At 35.3% G+C, this 15,949-nt stretch overlaps 4 protein-coding genes across 4 annotated transcripts; 3 read left to right on the forward strand and 1 right to left on the reverse strand.

Moving 5' to 3' along the window:
• Positions 1–304: 304 nt before the first annotated feature.
• LOC145558898 (V-type proton ATPase 16 kDa proteolipid subunit) lies at positions 305–3,914 on the reverse strand. The gene is made up of 3 exons (XM_081620263.1): positions 3,708–3,914; positions 3,231–3,516; positions 305–717 (listed from the first exon to the last, which is right to left on the reverse strand). The coding sequence occupies exons 1-3, from the start codon at positions 3,787–3,789 to the stop codon at positions 585–587; spliced, it is 501 nt and encodes a 166-aa protein (XP_081476389.1). The 5' UTR covers positions 3,790–3,914; the 3' UTR covers positions 305–584.
• Positions 3,915–4,859: 945 nt separating this feature from the next.
• Positions 4,860–8,193, forward strand: LOC145558899 (zinc finger CCCH domain-containing protein 1-like). Its single transcript, XM_081620265.1, has 4 exons — positions 4,860–4,998; positions 5,625–5,711; positions 5,798–6,600; positions 7,755–8,193. Exons 2-4 carry the CDS (start codon positions 5,678–5,680, stop codon positions 7,857–7,859), a joined length of 942 nt encoding a protein of 313 aa, XP_081476391.1. The 5' UTR covers positions 4,860–4,998; positions 5,625–5,677; the 3' UTR covers positions 7,860–8,193.
• Positions 8,194–8,937: 744 nt separating this feature from the next.
• LOC145558900 (NADP-dependent D-sorbitol-6-phosphate dehydrogenase-like) lies at positions 8,938–12,289 on the forward strand. The gene is made up of 6 exons (XM_081620266.1): positions 8,938–9,325; positions 10,375–10,469; positions 10,559–10,676; positions 11,063–11,195; positions 11,529–11,748; positions 11,846–12,289. The coding sequence occupies exons 1-6, from the start codon at positions 9,193–9,195 to the stop codon at positions 12,074–12,076; spliced, it is 930 nt and encodes a 309-aa protein (XP_081476392.1). The 5' UTR covers positions 8,938–9,192; the 3' UTR covers positions 12,077–12,289.
• A 120-nt stretch (positions 12,290–12,409) lies between these two features.
• LOC145558901 (NADP-dependent D-sorbitol-6-phosphate dehydrogenase-like) lies at positions 12,410–15,924 on the forward strand. Its single transcript, XM_081620267.1, has 6 exons — positions 12,410–12,654; positions 13,734–13,825; positions 13,915–14,032; positions 14,473–14,605; positions 15,067–15,286; positions 15,577–15,924. Exons 1-6 carry the CDS (start codon positions 12,519–12,521, stop codon positions 15,805–15,807), a joined length of 930 nt encoding a protein of 309 aa, XP_081476393.1. The 5' UTR covers positions 12,410–12,518; the 3' UTR covers positions 15,808–15,924.
• Positions 15,925–15,949: the final 25 nt, after the last annotated feature.

The following is a 15,949-nucleotide window of genomic DNA, read 5'->3' on the forward strand; positions in this document are numbered from 1 at the left end:
AAGAGATGAGAGATCGCGGGTGCTTCTCTTTATGCATATACTCCGTAATTCCCTAATCATATTTTTTCCCCTCCATCCATGTACATGAATGAAAGCCTGAATTGCATCACGGATGTCTCCTTCGACCTCCCAGATCCAGAATATGTCTGAATAGAGACGGGTGGTAGTTTTCAGAGTGTTTTCTTACAATCATGAAGAACACAACAGTATATTTTGAAGCAGAAGAAAATCAAGAAATATTCAAAAGCCAAGGATATCATAAATATTCAATAAAACATGAGGCAAAATACATACAATAAAAAGATTGAAAGAAAAATAACTTTGCAAGCAATTTTATTCCGCAAGAGCCTACAAAATAGCAGCAGAGTATAAAATGAATACGGTAGATCAATGTCTTCCACCATAATGTAAACCAGAGTTTCACCACATGTAACCTAATAAGTTATAACAATTATAAACCTGGATATCTCTGCCCTTCACCAGAGGGGAAAAATGGAAGAGGAAAGCAAGGAGAAAGGGCAAAAATGTTGTTTCAATCCGTGTTCAACACTACAACATAACTGATCAAAAGTTCAGTACTGTACTTAATCTGCTCTTGACTGTCCGGCACGAGATGACAAGATGATGCCGACAATGAGACCGTATAGAGCAAGTGCTTCAGCAAAAATGAGGATAAGAATCATTCCGACGAAAAGCTTGGGTTGCTGTGCATTGGCTCTGTCCAACATAAAAGGAATAAGATGTATTAGTGCCTACAATAAGCAAAATTCAGTGCCACATCTTCGAGTAAGATATCAAAGCATGATGTAAGTCAGTCATGGTATTTCGCAGGAGAGAAAATATTTTTAAGCATGGAAACTGAATACTGAAGCTAGTGGGGCATTCATAAAGGACAATAAGATTTTCCCAGACTATTGCATTCATAAAGGACAAATCAAACAATTATCTTGCCAAAGCAAACTTAAATTACAAACCCACAAAAGTATTATGGGCACTCAATGTAAAGACTATTGCAGGCAGCGGAACAGAGAAGGCAAGGCTGGTCACTCATGTGACTCACCCAAACAGACTCTTTCTCTAACTTGAGGAAAAAAGAGATGTTGTACAAGAAGGGAAAAAAAAAAACACTTCATATACTCTAACTTGCAGTTGTTATTATGCATATCGTAAAAGAATGCAATAGTTAACAGTGTACGAAAAATATGCCATCTACTTAGATATTAAAATAAGCGGAAGACATGTTTATCACATAAAATACACTTGACAAGAAAATTACCTCTATAGCTACAGACCTTTCTACCAAAAGGTAATAAAAAGGCTGCTAGAATACTAAGCCCGCATTAATGAATTATGCACAGTGCTTCACTATGGCTCAATTTTGCTAGAATTCCATTTGTCCTTCTCTTAATTCTCCAAAATTTCCCATTCCCAATTAATGTGGAAGTTTATCATATAATCAAAAGGAAATTTGAGTACAATTGAGTAACTGACAATGTTTTACATGACCCATTTTCAATTGAATCATATTCCTCATCCCAAAAGCATGAAATTTCAGGGGGGGAAATTATTCAGATCAAGCACAAGCCTTGTTGCCCAAACCATTTAGGCGAATCAGCTATATTTTCTCAAACACTCACCCTTAAGATAGGACAATAGTAACTAATCCAATTAACAGTCTAAAGTCTAAACTAATACACCTTTCATTTTTTAATATCTACACACTAGTACTTTAGCAATAATATAACAAACTCTATTTTGACCGTCGTTGGTGATTTATATAAAAGGAAAAAACATAATAATGTGGGTTCTTGATATATTTATCACACTATATGCTTTCAATTATCACTTTCTTATAATATTTACTTATTGATAATTAACGACATTGATGGTCAAAGTAAATTTATGTGTTGGAAAATATGCAAGCCTCAGTGTAGATTTAAGAGAGAATAATAAAATACATAAAACAGAGGTAGTAACTTTTGGCTACAGATTGAGTCCGTGTGATTTAACATGCTTCCTTATCAAACTTTCAATGATACTGTACAGCAGAAATTGGCTTCAAGGGTTGCGATAATAGCCAACTCGTGCACTAAGAGACTTCAATACAAGCTAATATTAGTGAATAAACATTTCAAAGCATAGATAGAAGCATTTTGTTTATGACTTATAAAACCTTCATAATGATCCAAGAAACCATTTGAGATTCTAATGTGATAAATAAACTTTATTTCCAGGACAGGCAGGGATGGGGGATGAAGTGTTTTTCCAGTTTTGAACCCCAATTCTATATACATTTGGCATGATTAGTAGACTACCATATAATCTCCAAAAAAAAAAAAAAAAAAGCAAACAAAGTGCCTCTGAAATCAGAACCCACTTCCAGAAAAACCACCACTACCGGCTACCACCTAGTGCCTTATGTTAGTAGTGTAAAAGATTCCTAACCTTATTATACCCCCCTTCACTGCAACTAGAAAAGGGGTTTTGAACAGAGTTTATTGAACCTACTCACAAGCAACATGTATGGATTGTTACACAGAAAATGATGTACACACTAAATATATTAGATCATCCAACTACAGACATATCAATAGAACCACATCGCTGAGAATCAAGATCTAATCACCTCACGGCCAATGTTTTGAATAACATAAACCACATTTACTATTGATTCCCAAACAGGTAAATAGGAAAGATATAACCAATACCTTAATAGGAAGTCAAGATGCAGGCAAACTTGCCCTAAATTGGGCACTTGCCAACTGATGACTCAAACAAACAAATTGACAATGAAGCTAATAATTGAAAACAGTAATACTCCAAATAAACTGAGCACTATTAAGAATGCTAAATCCTATCAAGAAGACATTAAAAACGAGCCCAAATCAAAATTTCTTCGATGCTACAAAGTGGTCAAAAGTTGAAACCAACATGATGAGGCAAACATACAAAGAACCATTAGTTCTAGGCTCTAGCAATCATCACAATTTTCTAATCATACGTCCAGGCTAATCCACATTCAGCAAGTCCAATCACATCAATCAAAGGAACCAAAAATTCAACAAAATAAGTCAAAAGCATAAAAACATTGAATCATCAAAACATTCTTCAATACACAGATAATCATCAACAAAAACAACTAAAAACTCAAGTCAAATCAAATCACAAATCCATATTAACAAGCAGAAAGTCAAATCAAAACGATCAAAGGAGATAAAAGTTAAAATTACCTAACACCAGCATCACCAACAATACCAATAGCCATACCAGCAGACAAACCAGCAAGACCACAAGCAAGACCAGATGAAAGATGAGCATAACCATCAAAAAGGTAGTATGATTTAGCTTTAGGGTTAATTCCAGTACTAATAATAACAGCAATAATCAACCCATAAATACCCAACACTCCAGCCATAACAACTGGAACAATTGACTTCATCACGAGTTCAGGCCTCATTACTCCCATTGATGCTACTCCCACCCCACTCTTTGCTGTCCCATAAGCTGCTCCCATACCTTCAATTCAACAAATTCAAATACCCAGATCAAAAAAATTGAAACTTTATACAATCAAAGGTAAATAAAATTGAAATACCAAACACCCAGATCAAAAAAATTAAAACTTTGTGTAATCAAAGATGAATATAATTGATACACCACAAACCCAGATCAAAAAATTGACAGAAATTGAATCTGAGATTGCTTACAGGAGAAAACTAGGGCAGCAGCGGCACCGAGAAAGCCGAAGAACGGCGCCGTTTCATCGCCGTTAAAGACAGCGGTTGACATGGTTAATGAGATGATCGGAAGGTGTTTGATGAAATGCTTGATCCGATCTGAGAATTGAAAACGAGAGGAGAGGAGAGAAGATGGTGGGGTGGAATATGAGGATATAGAGGAGACAAATTTTTGTTGAATTACTAATTATCTTTTTTTTTTTCTCGTGATAAAATTAATAATTTTGAGATTTTATTTTATTTTATTTTTAATTTTTTGGTTTTGTTTTGTTCTGGAAAAAAACTGGGAAACTTCGTGGACTTGTCAGTTATCATATGTTGGTTGTCATTTTTAGGGGTTAAAGGTTTGGGCCAGTTGTGAATTTCAGTCCAATTTAGCTAGAGATTTCTTTGATCCGAGATCTGTTTGGTGTGTTATGCTACGTTCAATCATCCGATATAATGTGAAATTGTTTAGGGTAAATTCAAGTTTTTATCTGAGATAAATTTGTGAATATATCTTTTCTTATAACTAACTTATTTTCTTAAAGTAAAATAATAAGGGGCACATAAATTATTATATAATAGGTCATTAGAAAACGACACTAAGTTATAACTTTTTGTAGGATAAAAAATCTAATTTTAGAATTTTATTTTCAATAAACTTTGGATAGATTTATAGTATAAAACTGTTGGTTTAGAGTTTTAATTCCAATAAAATACCATTATTTACAAAAATAAATTATAAATTTAGCTAAATTACGAGATAGCAACACCTGTCATTTCAACTTTTCAATAAATAATGTGTTACATAGACAACAATTAAATAATTCATCATATAAATTTATTTTTATGTCATAATTTTTTTGAAGTGAAAGAAGTAGTTCAAAATGTACAACATTCTTTTTTTTAATTTATTCTAATCAATTGAAATTAAATCTGATTATAGTTAGTAAAATGTACAACCTATTGTATGTTGGTGTAGTGGTGATTGATAGTATACTTGTTAGGGAGAACACGTGTTCGATTTCTCACAACAAAAATTGAGAGGGGACTGGAACCTAAGCACCCAGAACTGATCCCGAATCCAAATTAGCCCATCGAACCGTGTGGGAAAAAAAAAAAAAAAAATAGACGCAGTCACGCAGATCTAAGGCTTCTATTACTACCTCTCTCAGTTATTTCATTGAAGCGCACTCAACGCTCTCCATTGAAGCGCAGTTGACGTTCTCCGTTGAATCCAATACTTGTATCCCCCACCCCCATCGAAGCAGCTTCTAAGGTAAGTTGTTTTTATCAATCATATCAATTTCACAATCTAGGGTTTATATTTCATCTAATCTAATTTAATTTCCAGTGCTTTATGTTTAGGGTTCGTAAATCTCAACTATTCATTCCAAATTCTTAGATTATGAAACATCATAACCAAAAGAAAAGAAAATTATGAGCTTATTGAATCAAATATCCCTAAAATTATGTATTTTTCGAGATAATTAAATATGAAATTAGATTATGAACTATTTTGTTTGTGTTGTTATGGTTTGTTCAATATGATCATTGCATACGGTCGTCAAAGGGGCATAATTTACTCTTAGTAGCTTGACATAGAATATCGATTAAAACAGGCTTAATTTTAATCGATATTCTTTGGTTTTATGAGTTTTTGGATAATCAATTCAATAAAATTATACAAAGTATAATACTAGCCAGCACTAGCTATTTAGGCACAACTGGAAATCATTGGGCTACAATGTTACATTACCTTCTTGTGTATGCTGCTAGAATTGGTGTTCCAGTAATTTTTTTTTTTTTTGGATATATGTGTGAGATTATATTTAGTTTTTAGAATGTTGATTGGTAGTTGTTGCTGGCCAAATTGTTAATTTTCCCACCTATGCAATTTTGCAGTTTTCGGTGTGTTCGGTTGGCTCTGTGCATAAGCTAGATTCTTCAAAATTAGTATGTCTGAGGAAAATGAAAAGAAGACTGAACAAGGTTTGATTCTTTTCCTGAGTATCAATATATTTGCTCCTATTCCTGTTTATATTTTGATTGTTGCTGAATTTCTATTTTTTGGGCAGTGTGCAGCTTTGTTAAAAAACCAATGGGGAACAAAAACATGAGAAAACGGCCTATGGTTGACGCTGGAGATGACGATAAAGGGGAGAGTTTTGTGACACACTGTGCTAAAAGGCCTACTACTGGGACATCCAAGCGGACAGTGTCTGAGGAATCAACCAAGGATGAAAAAAATGTGCTGTTTCAATATGAGTCTTCGAAAGAGATTCAGGTGCAGAATGATAGCAAAGCGACAGCTACTCTTGAAACTGAGACAGACTTCTCAAGAGACTCCAGGGCTATTCGAGAGCGAGCTCTCATGAAAGCTGCGGAGGCGTTGAAGGGAAAAACTAACAAGACATCTGGTGATGAAAAGGTATATAAGGGTATGAACAGTTACACTGATCACAGAGCAGGTTTCCGCCGTGAGCAAACTGTTGCTGCTGAGAAAGCTGGTGGGGCTCACGGTCCTCTCAGGGCCTCAGCTCATATTAGAGTATCTGCTAGATTTGACTACCAACCAGACATTTGTAAGGACTACAAAGAAACTGGCTACTGTGGTTATGGTGACTCATGTAAGTTTATGCATGATCGGGGTGATTATAAGTCTGGATGGCAGATGGAAAAAGAATGGGATGAAGCAGAAAAGGCTAGAAAGAGAAATTTAGCTATGGGATGTCATGACAGTGATGAAGAGGATGTTGATCATGACTCGGAAGAGGACGATGATTCCTTGCCATTTGCCTGTTTTATTTGTAGGGAGCCTTTTGTCGACCCAGTAATGACGAAATGCAAGCACTACTTCTGTGAGCATTGTGCTTTAAAGGTAATTGAAAATTTTCATCTGTTTTTTCGATATTATGCTTGCCATGAGTGCTTGTGATTTATGCATACCATGCTTTGTGTTTATTAACAAGCTCTGATTTTTATTTGCTGCTGATGACTTTTGAACTTTGGTATAAAAGAGCTTCATGCCATGTATTATTGTAGCTGACTCTATTGTGATTTGTGTCCTTATCACACCTAGTTTGAAAAGCAGGTTTCCCGTCTCTCATTTATAAATCATTTAAATGAATGAATAATCTTGGGCTGATTGAAAAATCTTTTGACTCGAATATTTCGGTGAAAATTGACGTGTGTTTTATGAGCTATATTTTAGCTGGAGCCAAATGGTTTACAATCTCAAATTTTTACTTTTCTTTACTTTGTGAACTTGCCTTTGGGTCCCTTAAGTATGGAAAAGCTTCAATGAATGCTATACAAGCTAAAGCTTGGCAATGTTTATGCATTAGCACAGTATCGAGGAAAATTGTGGGTGGTAGTCTGGTAGAAAGTTAAACAAAAAGGCAAGGCTGCAAGGTGCCAAGGTTGTCACAGATGGACATGTCTGCTATGGCTATGTTTCATAGCCTCATCGGACATAAATCTTGCACCTACTTCTTCCACACAATTAACTGAAAAAAATAATGTTTGTTGTATAACCCCCCCCCCCCCCACCCCAAATAATAATAATAAAAAAGAATAAAGAAAAAAGCAAGAACTTGCTGCTTAAGCTCAGTGGCATACTGGCATGGCGTCAACATCTGGTAGTGTTTGCTGACCAGGGATTTTCAGGATTGAAGCTGTGGCCATGTAGGTACAATAGGGGAAATTAAGGATACAAAGTCATGTAACTGTAAATTCTCTTTTCACAACAAAAAAAACCTATCCTGATGAGAAGAGGGGGGGGGGGGGTGTTAATAATGTCAACATATTTCTGGCTATTGATGCCATATTTGAATAATTTAATTTATTAGTAGTACTTATGTTTCATAGCAGTTGCCATAGTTCTTTTGGGTATGATTTTTTTGTTGGTCACGTGGAAACACTTCATGTATTGTGTTGTGCTAGTTAACCTTTTCCATTGGTGCAATGGTGTTTTTGACCTTTCCTCTTGGATGTCCCATCATTTACTAATTTGAGCTTTTCTCTTGAATGCAGCATCATGCCAAGAACAAGAAGTGTTTCGTTTGCAACCAGCCTACCCTAGGAATCTTTAACACTGCTCATGAGATACGTAAAAGGGCAGCAGCAGAAAAAAAATGAAGAGTTTGTCAATCTACACTCTTATTCTGTACTTTAGACTAGTATACTGCAGGAAATTTCACTTCGGATTTTCTAGCTACCTGGCAAAACAGTAGTTTTCAAAGAACTACGAGTAGTATTTATTTCTTTTAGGATATACTTCTGGAAAAAAATATTTGTCACTGTAATTCTCGAGGGGCTTTGATTATGTAAATGGGTTTTGGTATGTGCTTAGCTTAAGCAACTATTAATGGAAAAACAGAGTACATTGTGTTAAAGAGGCATTTGGCTCTTGCAACTGCTGCTCAACTTCCAGTTTGGATGATCATCATAAACCATGGTTGTAGTTTTTCGACGAGTGGATCTGGATCCTGTGTTTTTTACAAGCTCAAATAGCTGGAAGCTGATTTGACCAAAGTCAAATGGAAAAAAATCAGTTGCTTTACTTCAATTTTGGTACGTGCCATTTTTTTTCCACTTTTTTTTTTTTTTTTTTTTTTAATTGGACATAGAGCTATGGAAGTAGGTGATGAACAGGTGAAATGTATGCTTTTTTTGGCTTTAAGGGTTGAAGTTTTTGGTTGAAGACCGTTCGTAGTACAAGTAGAAAATTTTGAGTTAGAAGGAAAAAAAAAATTACTACGTACTACTAATAAACTTTTTATACTTGAAAATCAATGTATGATATTAATCCAAAAATGTGAATGGAGAATGCGTCAAAAAAGATTGCAACTACAGTTATGGACATTGTCACGAGGAAGAATCAGGGAAGCCAAATCTACCAAACATGTTAAAAAATACTGAAAACAGATTAAATACTACCTCCGTTAACTTTTATTTGCAACTTTGGAATATTTTATATCTCACAAATAATACCCCAAAGTTGCAAATAAAAGTTAATGGAGGTAGTATTAAAATTATACTCAGTAGTAAGATCTTCAAATTCTACAATTCTGAAAAAAAGGCCACTTCAATGAAAATGAACTGTTATATCTAATTACAAATTTACACCTATGTACTAATCGGCTTAATCCGAATTGTGGAGCATTAACAATACTGATCAGCTTAATCCAAAATGTGGATTATTAACAATCAAATAAAGTATTATCTCTTTCACAAATTCCAAGGTTTATTGCAAAACGTTGAATATAACCTGGTACAAAGTTCATATTTTTTATGGACAAATATCATACAATTATTGGATAATTCTGTCCTGCTTTATCATGGTTTGGTGGTTTGTGCATGTCTGATGCACTGAATATGAAGCATTAAACAACGTGCACACAAAATACCAAAAATAAAAATTACATTGTATACAAGTATGTAGTTAATGGAGTAAGAGAAAGAAAAAGAAATGGCGATAAAACTGAACAATGGATTCAAAATGCCCATAATTGGGCTTGGAGTTTGGCGAATGGATGACAAGGATGTCAAAAATCTCATCCTTAACGCCATTAAAATCGGCTATCGTCACTTTGATTGCGCTGGTATTCTCTTTATCTTCTATTATTAAGCTGCAAATACCACAATTTTTTTTTACTTGCATGTAGTTATTGATGTTATAATCAATTAATCTTAGGGGTCAAACTATGGTTTTAATTTTTTTGGGGGGTTATTTTTATGAGGAGTTTATACAAATTTTTGCATGCCGAATTAATCAAATAAATTCGTGTTTGAATTAAATAAAAATAGTTGAATTTGACTACTTTGATTTGATCCAAATCCATTTGATTTATGGCTGTTTCACCTGTGTTAATTGTGTTGAATTTTTTTTGTAAGAATTCATTTTAGTCTTTTTTTTTTCTAATTCAATTGTGCATGTGTATTGTTGCACTTTGGGAAATAGTTGTTTATGTGCAAGTTGTTAGTAAAGGACTGATGATGAGCCTTGCCTGTTTGTTAGCTACCAGATCAGCTTGCTCAAAACCCGATTGTAGTGAGCTCGTGTGATTGTGTGAAGCTCAAGTTTAGTCTGAGACTGTAACGTTCTAAGCTGTGCACCACTGCACAACTTTGCTTGGCAATGAAGCTCATGAGCTGGAATTTCTGACTGATTGTTTGAATTGAAAAGAGTAGATGAGTTGTGATATTAAAAAAGGATTTTACAAACTCTGTTATGAAAGCCTTGTAATACAGGTGCAGAGTTAGAAGTAGGAATATTATAACTTGAGGAAAAGTATGTGCTAGGTTTATTTGGCTGGAAATGGACAAGAAAGATGTAGTGATTGAGTTTGGCTTGAGCATGAGCTCAGTTATGAGCTTGAGCTTGCTCGGCTTCTTATCATCCCTCATTCTGAGCTTCTGACCAGGTCATGAATAGAGGCCTCGTGATGCTGTTGTGTGATTATGGTTCTGTTTCTTGTTTCAGAATGACTATTAAGTTCACAAAGTCTAGGGTTGTTTTATTTCAGAGCCATCTTACACGTACAAGCCTTAGAATGACAAAGTAGAAAACTCTCATGTTCATTACAATGTACTATTATCTTACTGTCTTTGCTGATAAGATTACGATGTGTAATTGGGACGATTCTTGCAGCTTTTTACCAGAATGAAGCTGAGGTTGGGGAGGCACTTGCTGAAGCAATACAAATTGGTCTTGTTAAAAGGGAGGATCTTTTCATAACCACTAAGGTCTAAGGAGGACAAAGTTTCTAATTTGGGAGGAACTTGGATCACCGGATGACATTTACACTCACTTATCATGTATGATCTTATTGCAGCTGTGGAGCTCTGACCATGGACATGTACATGAAGCGTGCAAAGATAGTTTGAAGCAACTTCGACTTGATTATTTGGATCTGTACCTAGTTCACTTACCTGTAGCCACAAAGCATACTGGTAAATTTCGAATTCTTGCCTCTTGAATGATGAATTGCCATTTTTTTTTTTTTTTTGGCATTATTATGAGATGGATAAAAGCAATTTTCATAGTCTCATACTTGAATACAGAGTATGTAAATGCTCAAGAGCTATGCATGTCTAGGATGTTACATTTAGACTTTTTGATTAGATTTTGATTAATTTCCTTAAGCCATTAGTTGCTTTGCTCATATACTGACATACTGTGTATTATATGTTTTGAGTTTTGGTGCTTCAAATTCACTGAAAAAGCTGATACCGACAGTATTCTTCTCTTGTGGATTTCAGAAGAGTCATGTAGGAATATATATCAACTGATAATTTTAGTGATGCAAACTAAGCTTTTATGTACAATGCTCTTACAGGAGTTGGTACCACTGCAAGTACATTGGATGAGGATGGCGTGCTGGATATTGACACTACTCTATCCTTGGAGACCGTTTGGCATGCCATGGAAGATCTCGTTTCTATGGGTTTGGCTCGAAGCATTGGTATCAGGTAACTCAAATAAAACTACTTGAAACCTTATCTGATTTTGCCTAATCACTCTGATGTGAAAGGTTTGGTCTTCTTGTAATGTAAATAACATGCAAGGGTAATGTTTCACCCTCAGAGGACCTTGCTGTATGAGGCCTATTAATGTCTTTCGTATTCAAACTTTTATTTGAGGAATTGCATCACATCTGAATTTATTGTCATTCACTTCACATCTCATTATTTTCTATAGCGCTATAGATGTTCTCTCGTTGGACTTTGCTGTTTAGTAACCAGTATGTAGCCGGGATTCTGAACTCTGGTGTTTGGATTATTGATTACTTAAATTGGTTGCAGCAACTATGACTTCTTTCTGACAAGAGATTGTTTAGCGTATTCCAAAATTAAGCCTGCTGTGAACCAGATTGAAACACATCCGTATTTCCAACGTGATTCCCTGGTGAAATTCTGCCACAAACACGGAATCTGTGTTACCGCCCATACTCCTCTAGGAGGTGCTGCTGCCAACACTGAATGGTTTGGATCAGTATCTTGCTTGGATGATCCAGTTCTTAAGGCAAGTGTTTCCATTTGTTCTTATGCAAATATTGTCTTATTTCAGTCGCATCAAGCTGTTGGCAACTTTGCATCTAATCCTGTTTCTTTATGATCAGGGTCTTGCGAAAAAACACCAAAAGACAGCAGCACAGATATCTCTCCGATGGGGGATCCAGCGCAATACAATAGTCATACCAAAGTCATCCAAGCTTGAGAGATTGAAGGAGAACTTTCTAGTTCAAGATTTCGAGCTGACAGAAGATGACATGGAACAGATTAAAAGCATAGATCGTAAATACCGGACCCATCAAACAGCAAAGTTCTGGGGAATAGATGTATATGGATGAAGGTGAAGTGCTTGATTTTGTAACCTAGTTAAAAGAACAAGGGATATGCATGTCTAGTTTATGTATCATTTGTAGCTAAGATAAAAAAAAAAACACAAACTTGGCACATCTTTGGAACACTTTAGCATTATTTCTTTATTACAATGTCTGATAAAATTTATAAAATTCAGTAAAAATCGTGTTTGAATAAAATATTTGTTCTTATACTAGGCCCATTGTGATCCCATTTATGAACTGACAATATTGGTAGCAGGCAAAACTATAACCAGCAAGTCACACATGAATCATGAGTGATCCAGAGTAAAATATAAAATACAAAATGCATGGGTTCCACACTCATAATATAATGGTTTAGCAGCAACATAATTATATGGTGTATTAATTATGATGATAAATTAATAATAGTGATTGTAGTTCAAACAACATTCAGTAAGAGAGAAAAATGGCCATAATATTGAACAATGGATTCGAAATGCCGATTATCGGACTTGGAGTTTGGCGAATGGAAAAGAATGATGTCAAAGATGTTATTCTCAACGCCATTAAAATAGGCTATCGTTACTTTGATTGTGCTGGTATTCTCTTTATCTTTTCTTATTGATAAAGTTGCAATTTTAGCAAATACCCATTTTTCTTGGTGTCATTTTTAGAAGATAAACAAATTAGTTTGAAGCAAATCCGTTTAATTAGGCTTATTTTACCTATGTTAATTGGGTTGAGAATTTAGTTGCTTGGTGTTTTATTAGTCTGCTTTTCATTTGATTATGCGCGTGTCGGTGTGTTAGTGTGTAATGTGTATGTCCAATGTTGCACTTTGGGAAATACTGGGTAAAAGTTGATACTTGTTAGTATATGTATGTGTACACTTTACAATTTAAACTAAGAGTTATGTTCGATCTGGGTATATAAGTCAACTGTTGGGAATTTGGGAGTGGTGTGAGGAAATTAGCTCCGATGGTGAATTTTATTCAATTTTACAGGATAAATTGAACGCCTTTTGTAGTAAATGTTTCGTACCTTTAAAAGTGTGGTGGGCTGAGTGAATTTTATTCAATTTTACAGGATAAATTGAACGCCTTTTGTAGTAAATGTTTCGTACCTTTAAAAGTGTGGTGGGCTGAGTGAATTTTATTCAATTTTACATGATAAATTGAACGCCTTTTGTAGTAAATGTTTCGTACCTTTAAAAGTGTGGTGGGCTGAGTATTTGTAAGACCTCAAAAGGTAAATTCCAAGTAGATGTAGGCCTCCATGTGTGTCGGGTGATTATAGTTGTTCATGTGGTTTCGGTCTGAGGTGATGCATTGGTAAGGTGTGTCAGAATCAGGGGTGAAAACCGGTATTTAAGATTGTGTGATTATGATTCTAACCAGATCATGAACGGAGAACTCGTTGCTATGTGCTTGATTGTCAATGTTGTGTGATTATGATTCTACTGGTATACTTTTTGTTTCTTGTTTCAGAATGACTGTTAAATTCACGAAGTCTGGGGTCTTTTAATTTCAAAACCATCTTATATGAAAGAGCCTTAGAATGGCAAGTAGAAAACTCTAGGTCATGTTCATTACAATGTTTTTCTATAGTCATAAGCTCTTTTTGTTGAAAAGATACGATGTGTAAGTGTAACAGGGTAAGCTTTCTTGCAGCTTATTACAATATTACCAGAATGAAGCTGAGGTTGGGGTAGCGCTTGCTGAAGCATTTCAAACTGGGCTTGTCAAGAGGGAGGATCTTTTCATTACCACTAAGGTCAGTCAGTCTTTTTGCGAAGAAGAAAAAGGGATTTTGGTCACCAGGTTTCGATTACACCCATTTATCATTGTATAATCCTATTGCAGCTGTGGAACTCCGAGCATGGAAATGTACTCGAATCCTGCAAAGACAGTTTGAAGAAACTTCAACTTGATTATTTGGATCTGTACCTAGTTCACTTACCCTTAGCTACAAAGCATACTGGTAAACTTCAAATTCTTGACTCTTGAATGATGGATTATTGCGTTTTTTCTATTTTTATGTTAGGGACAACAGATGGCTGAAAATCAGATTGTTACAAAGTAAATTTCTTCATGCAGTGGTATGAGATGGATTAGAGCAATATAAATAGTCTAAATACATGTGTAATTATAAATGGTCAATAGCTAGGCATGTCTATGATGTTACATGCATGAAGAATGTTACTTTTATAATTGGTTTTTTGTGCAATTGGTTTATGAACATTAGTTGTGGTGCGCGTATACTGTATTCATTTTGAGTTTAGGCGCCTCATATTCACTGAAAGAGAGCTGAAGATACTGATAACATTCCTCTCCTGTAGCTTTTCAAAGGACTTATGTAGGAATGTGTCAACTGATATTTTAGTGATGCACGCTAAGCTTTTTTGTACAATGTTCTTATAGGAGCTATTACCTTTGCAAGTGTATTGGATGAGGATGGTGTGCTGGACATTGACACAACCATATCCTTGGAGACCACCTGGCATGCTATGGAAGATCTCGTTTATGCAGGTCTAACTCGCAGCATTGGCATCAGGTAACTCTGATGAAGCTACTTGATATGTATTCTTTTTTTTTTTTGGGTTCTATTTCCTATGTGTTATGTTTTTCCCTTTGTTACAGAGATATCTCGTTAGTTACTTAAGCTTTACAGACATCTTATTAGTTATGTAACATCAATGGCTATGCTCCACCCTCTAGAAAATCTGTTCTATGAGGCCTAATGCCTTTCTTATCCTACCTTTTTTTTTTTTTTTTTTTTTTTTTTATGATTCCAAAATATTTGAATTTATCTAATCATTCCCTTCATCTTATCAATAATTTCTATGATGCTACAGATTTATATAGTTGGGATTTGGTGTTTAGTAACTATTATGAAACCGGGAGTCTGAACAGCATGCCATCTTCACATTATTTTCCTGTGCTTGTCATGGATACATTTTACTCATAATAGTTGGATCTTTAATTTAGATTACTAAATATTTAAACTGGTTGCAGCAACTATAATATCTTTCTAACAAGAGATTGTTTAGCCTATTCCAAAGTCAAGCCTGCTGTGAACCAGATTGAATTACACCCTTACTTTCAACGCGATTCTTTGGTGAAATTCTGTCAGAAGCATGGAATCTGTGTTACTGCCCATACTCCTCTAGGAGGTGCTGCTGCAAACACTGAATTGTTTGGAACAGTGTGCTGCTTGGATGACCCAATTCTTAAGGTAAGTTTTTCCTTGTGTTGTTACGCGAATATTGTCTTGTTTCAGTTGCATCAGGCAATATGAAGTACGAAGTATTATATATCTTACGCCTGTAGTTTTAATAGCACCATTGCATGATAAGGATAAAGGAAGCTGCACAAAGGCTTAGGCACCTTTAAATAAATCGGTTGCAAGGAGTGATGGACTAACTTCAAATTATGATTATTTCATAGATTAGGAGTTCAATCAAGCTAGTTTTTCATTTTGACTCTGGTTTGGTCACTGCATCTAATCCTGTTCCTTTTTATCAGGGTGTCGCGGAGAAACATAAAAAGACAGCAGCACAGATTGCTCTCCGATGGGGGATCCAGCGCAATACAGTTGTCATACCGAAGTCATCCGAGCTAGATAGATTGAAGGAGAACTTCCAAGCTCTAGACTTTGAGCTGACAGAAGAAGACATGGAACAGATCAAAAGCATGGATCGCAATTACCGGACCATTCAAACAGAGAAGTTCTGGGGAATAGATGTGTATGAATGATGCCGAAGTGCTGAACTAAGAATAAGGTTTTAGGACCTAGTAAAGGGTCATGTCCCTGTGTTGCTCCATGGTGTTTATGTATCATTTGCTGCTAAGATAAGAAACTAATTTGTCACATCTATAGCATGTTTAATGTATTAGC

Source organism: Chenopodium album, chromosome 9 (genome assembly GCF_948465745.1).
Source record: "Chenopodium album chromosome 9, dcCheAlbu1.1, whole genome shotgun sequence".
Lineage (NCBI taxonomy): Eukaryota > Viridiplantae > Streptophyta > Magnoliopsida > Caryophyllales > Amaranthaceae > Chenopodium > Chenopodium album.

Excerpts from the sequence above, each read along its gene's own strand:
- LOC145558898 (XM_081620263.1), bottom strand. The coding sequence starts at position 3,789 with ATGTCAACCGCTGTCTTTAACGGCGATGAAACGGCGCCGTTCTTCGGC. Across the intron at positions 3,517-3,707 it reads TGCTGCCCTAGTTTTCTCCT|GTATGGGAGCAGCTTATGGG; the intron begins GTAAGCAATCTC and ends GTTGAATTGAAG. Across the intron at positions 718-3,230 it reads GTTGGTGATGCTGGTGTTAG|AGCCAATGCACAGCAACCCA; the intron begins GTAATTTTAACT and ends TATGTTGGACAG.
- LOC145558900 (XM_081620266.1), top strand. The coding sequence starts at position 9,193 with ATGGCGATAAAACTGAACAATGGATTCAAAATGCCCATAATTGGGCTT. Across the intron at positions 9,326-10,374 it reads TCGTCACTTTGATTGCGCTG|CTTTTTACCAGAATGAAGCT; the intron begins GTATTCTCTTTA and ends CGATTCTTGCAG. Across the intron at positions 10,470-10,558 it reads ATCTTTTCATAACCACTAAG|CTGTGGAGCTCTGACCATGG; the intron begins GTCTAAGGAGGA and ends ATCTTATTGCAG.
- LOC145558899 (XM_081620265.1), top strand. The coding sequence starts at position 5,678 with ATGTCTGAGGAAAATGAAAAGAAGACTGAACAAG. Across the intron at positions 5,712-5,797 it reads TGAAAAGAAGACTGAACAAG|TGTGCAGCTTTGTTAAAAAA; the intron begins GTTTGATTCTTT and ends TTTTTTGGGCAG. Across the intron at positions 6,601-7,754 it reads GTGAGCATTGTGCTTTAAAG|CATCATGCCAAGAACAAGAA; the intron begins GTAATTGAAAAT and ends TCTTGAATGCAG.
- LOC145558901 (XM_081620267.1), top strand. The coding sequence starts at position 12,519 with ATGGCCATAATATTGAACAATGGATTCGAAATGCCGATTATCGGACTT. Across the intron at positions 14,033-14,472 it reads CTTAGCTACAAAGCATACTG|GAGCTATTACCTTTGCAAGT; the intron begins GTAAACTTCAAA and ends ATGTTCTTATAG. Across the intron at positions 14,606-15,066 it reads ACTCGCAGCATTGGCATCAG|CAACTATAATATCTTTCTAA; the intron begins GTAACTCTGATG and ends AACTGGTTGCAG.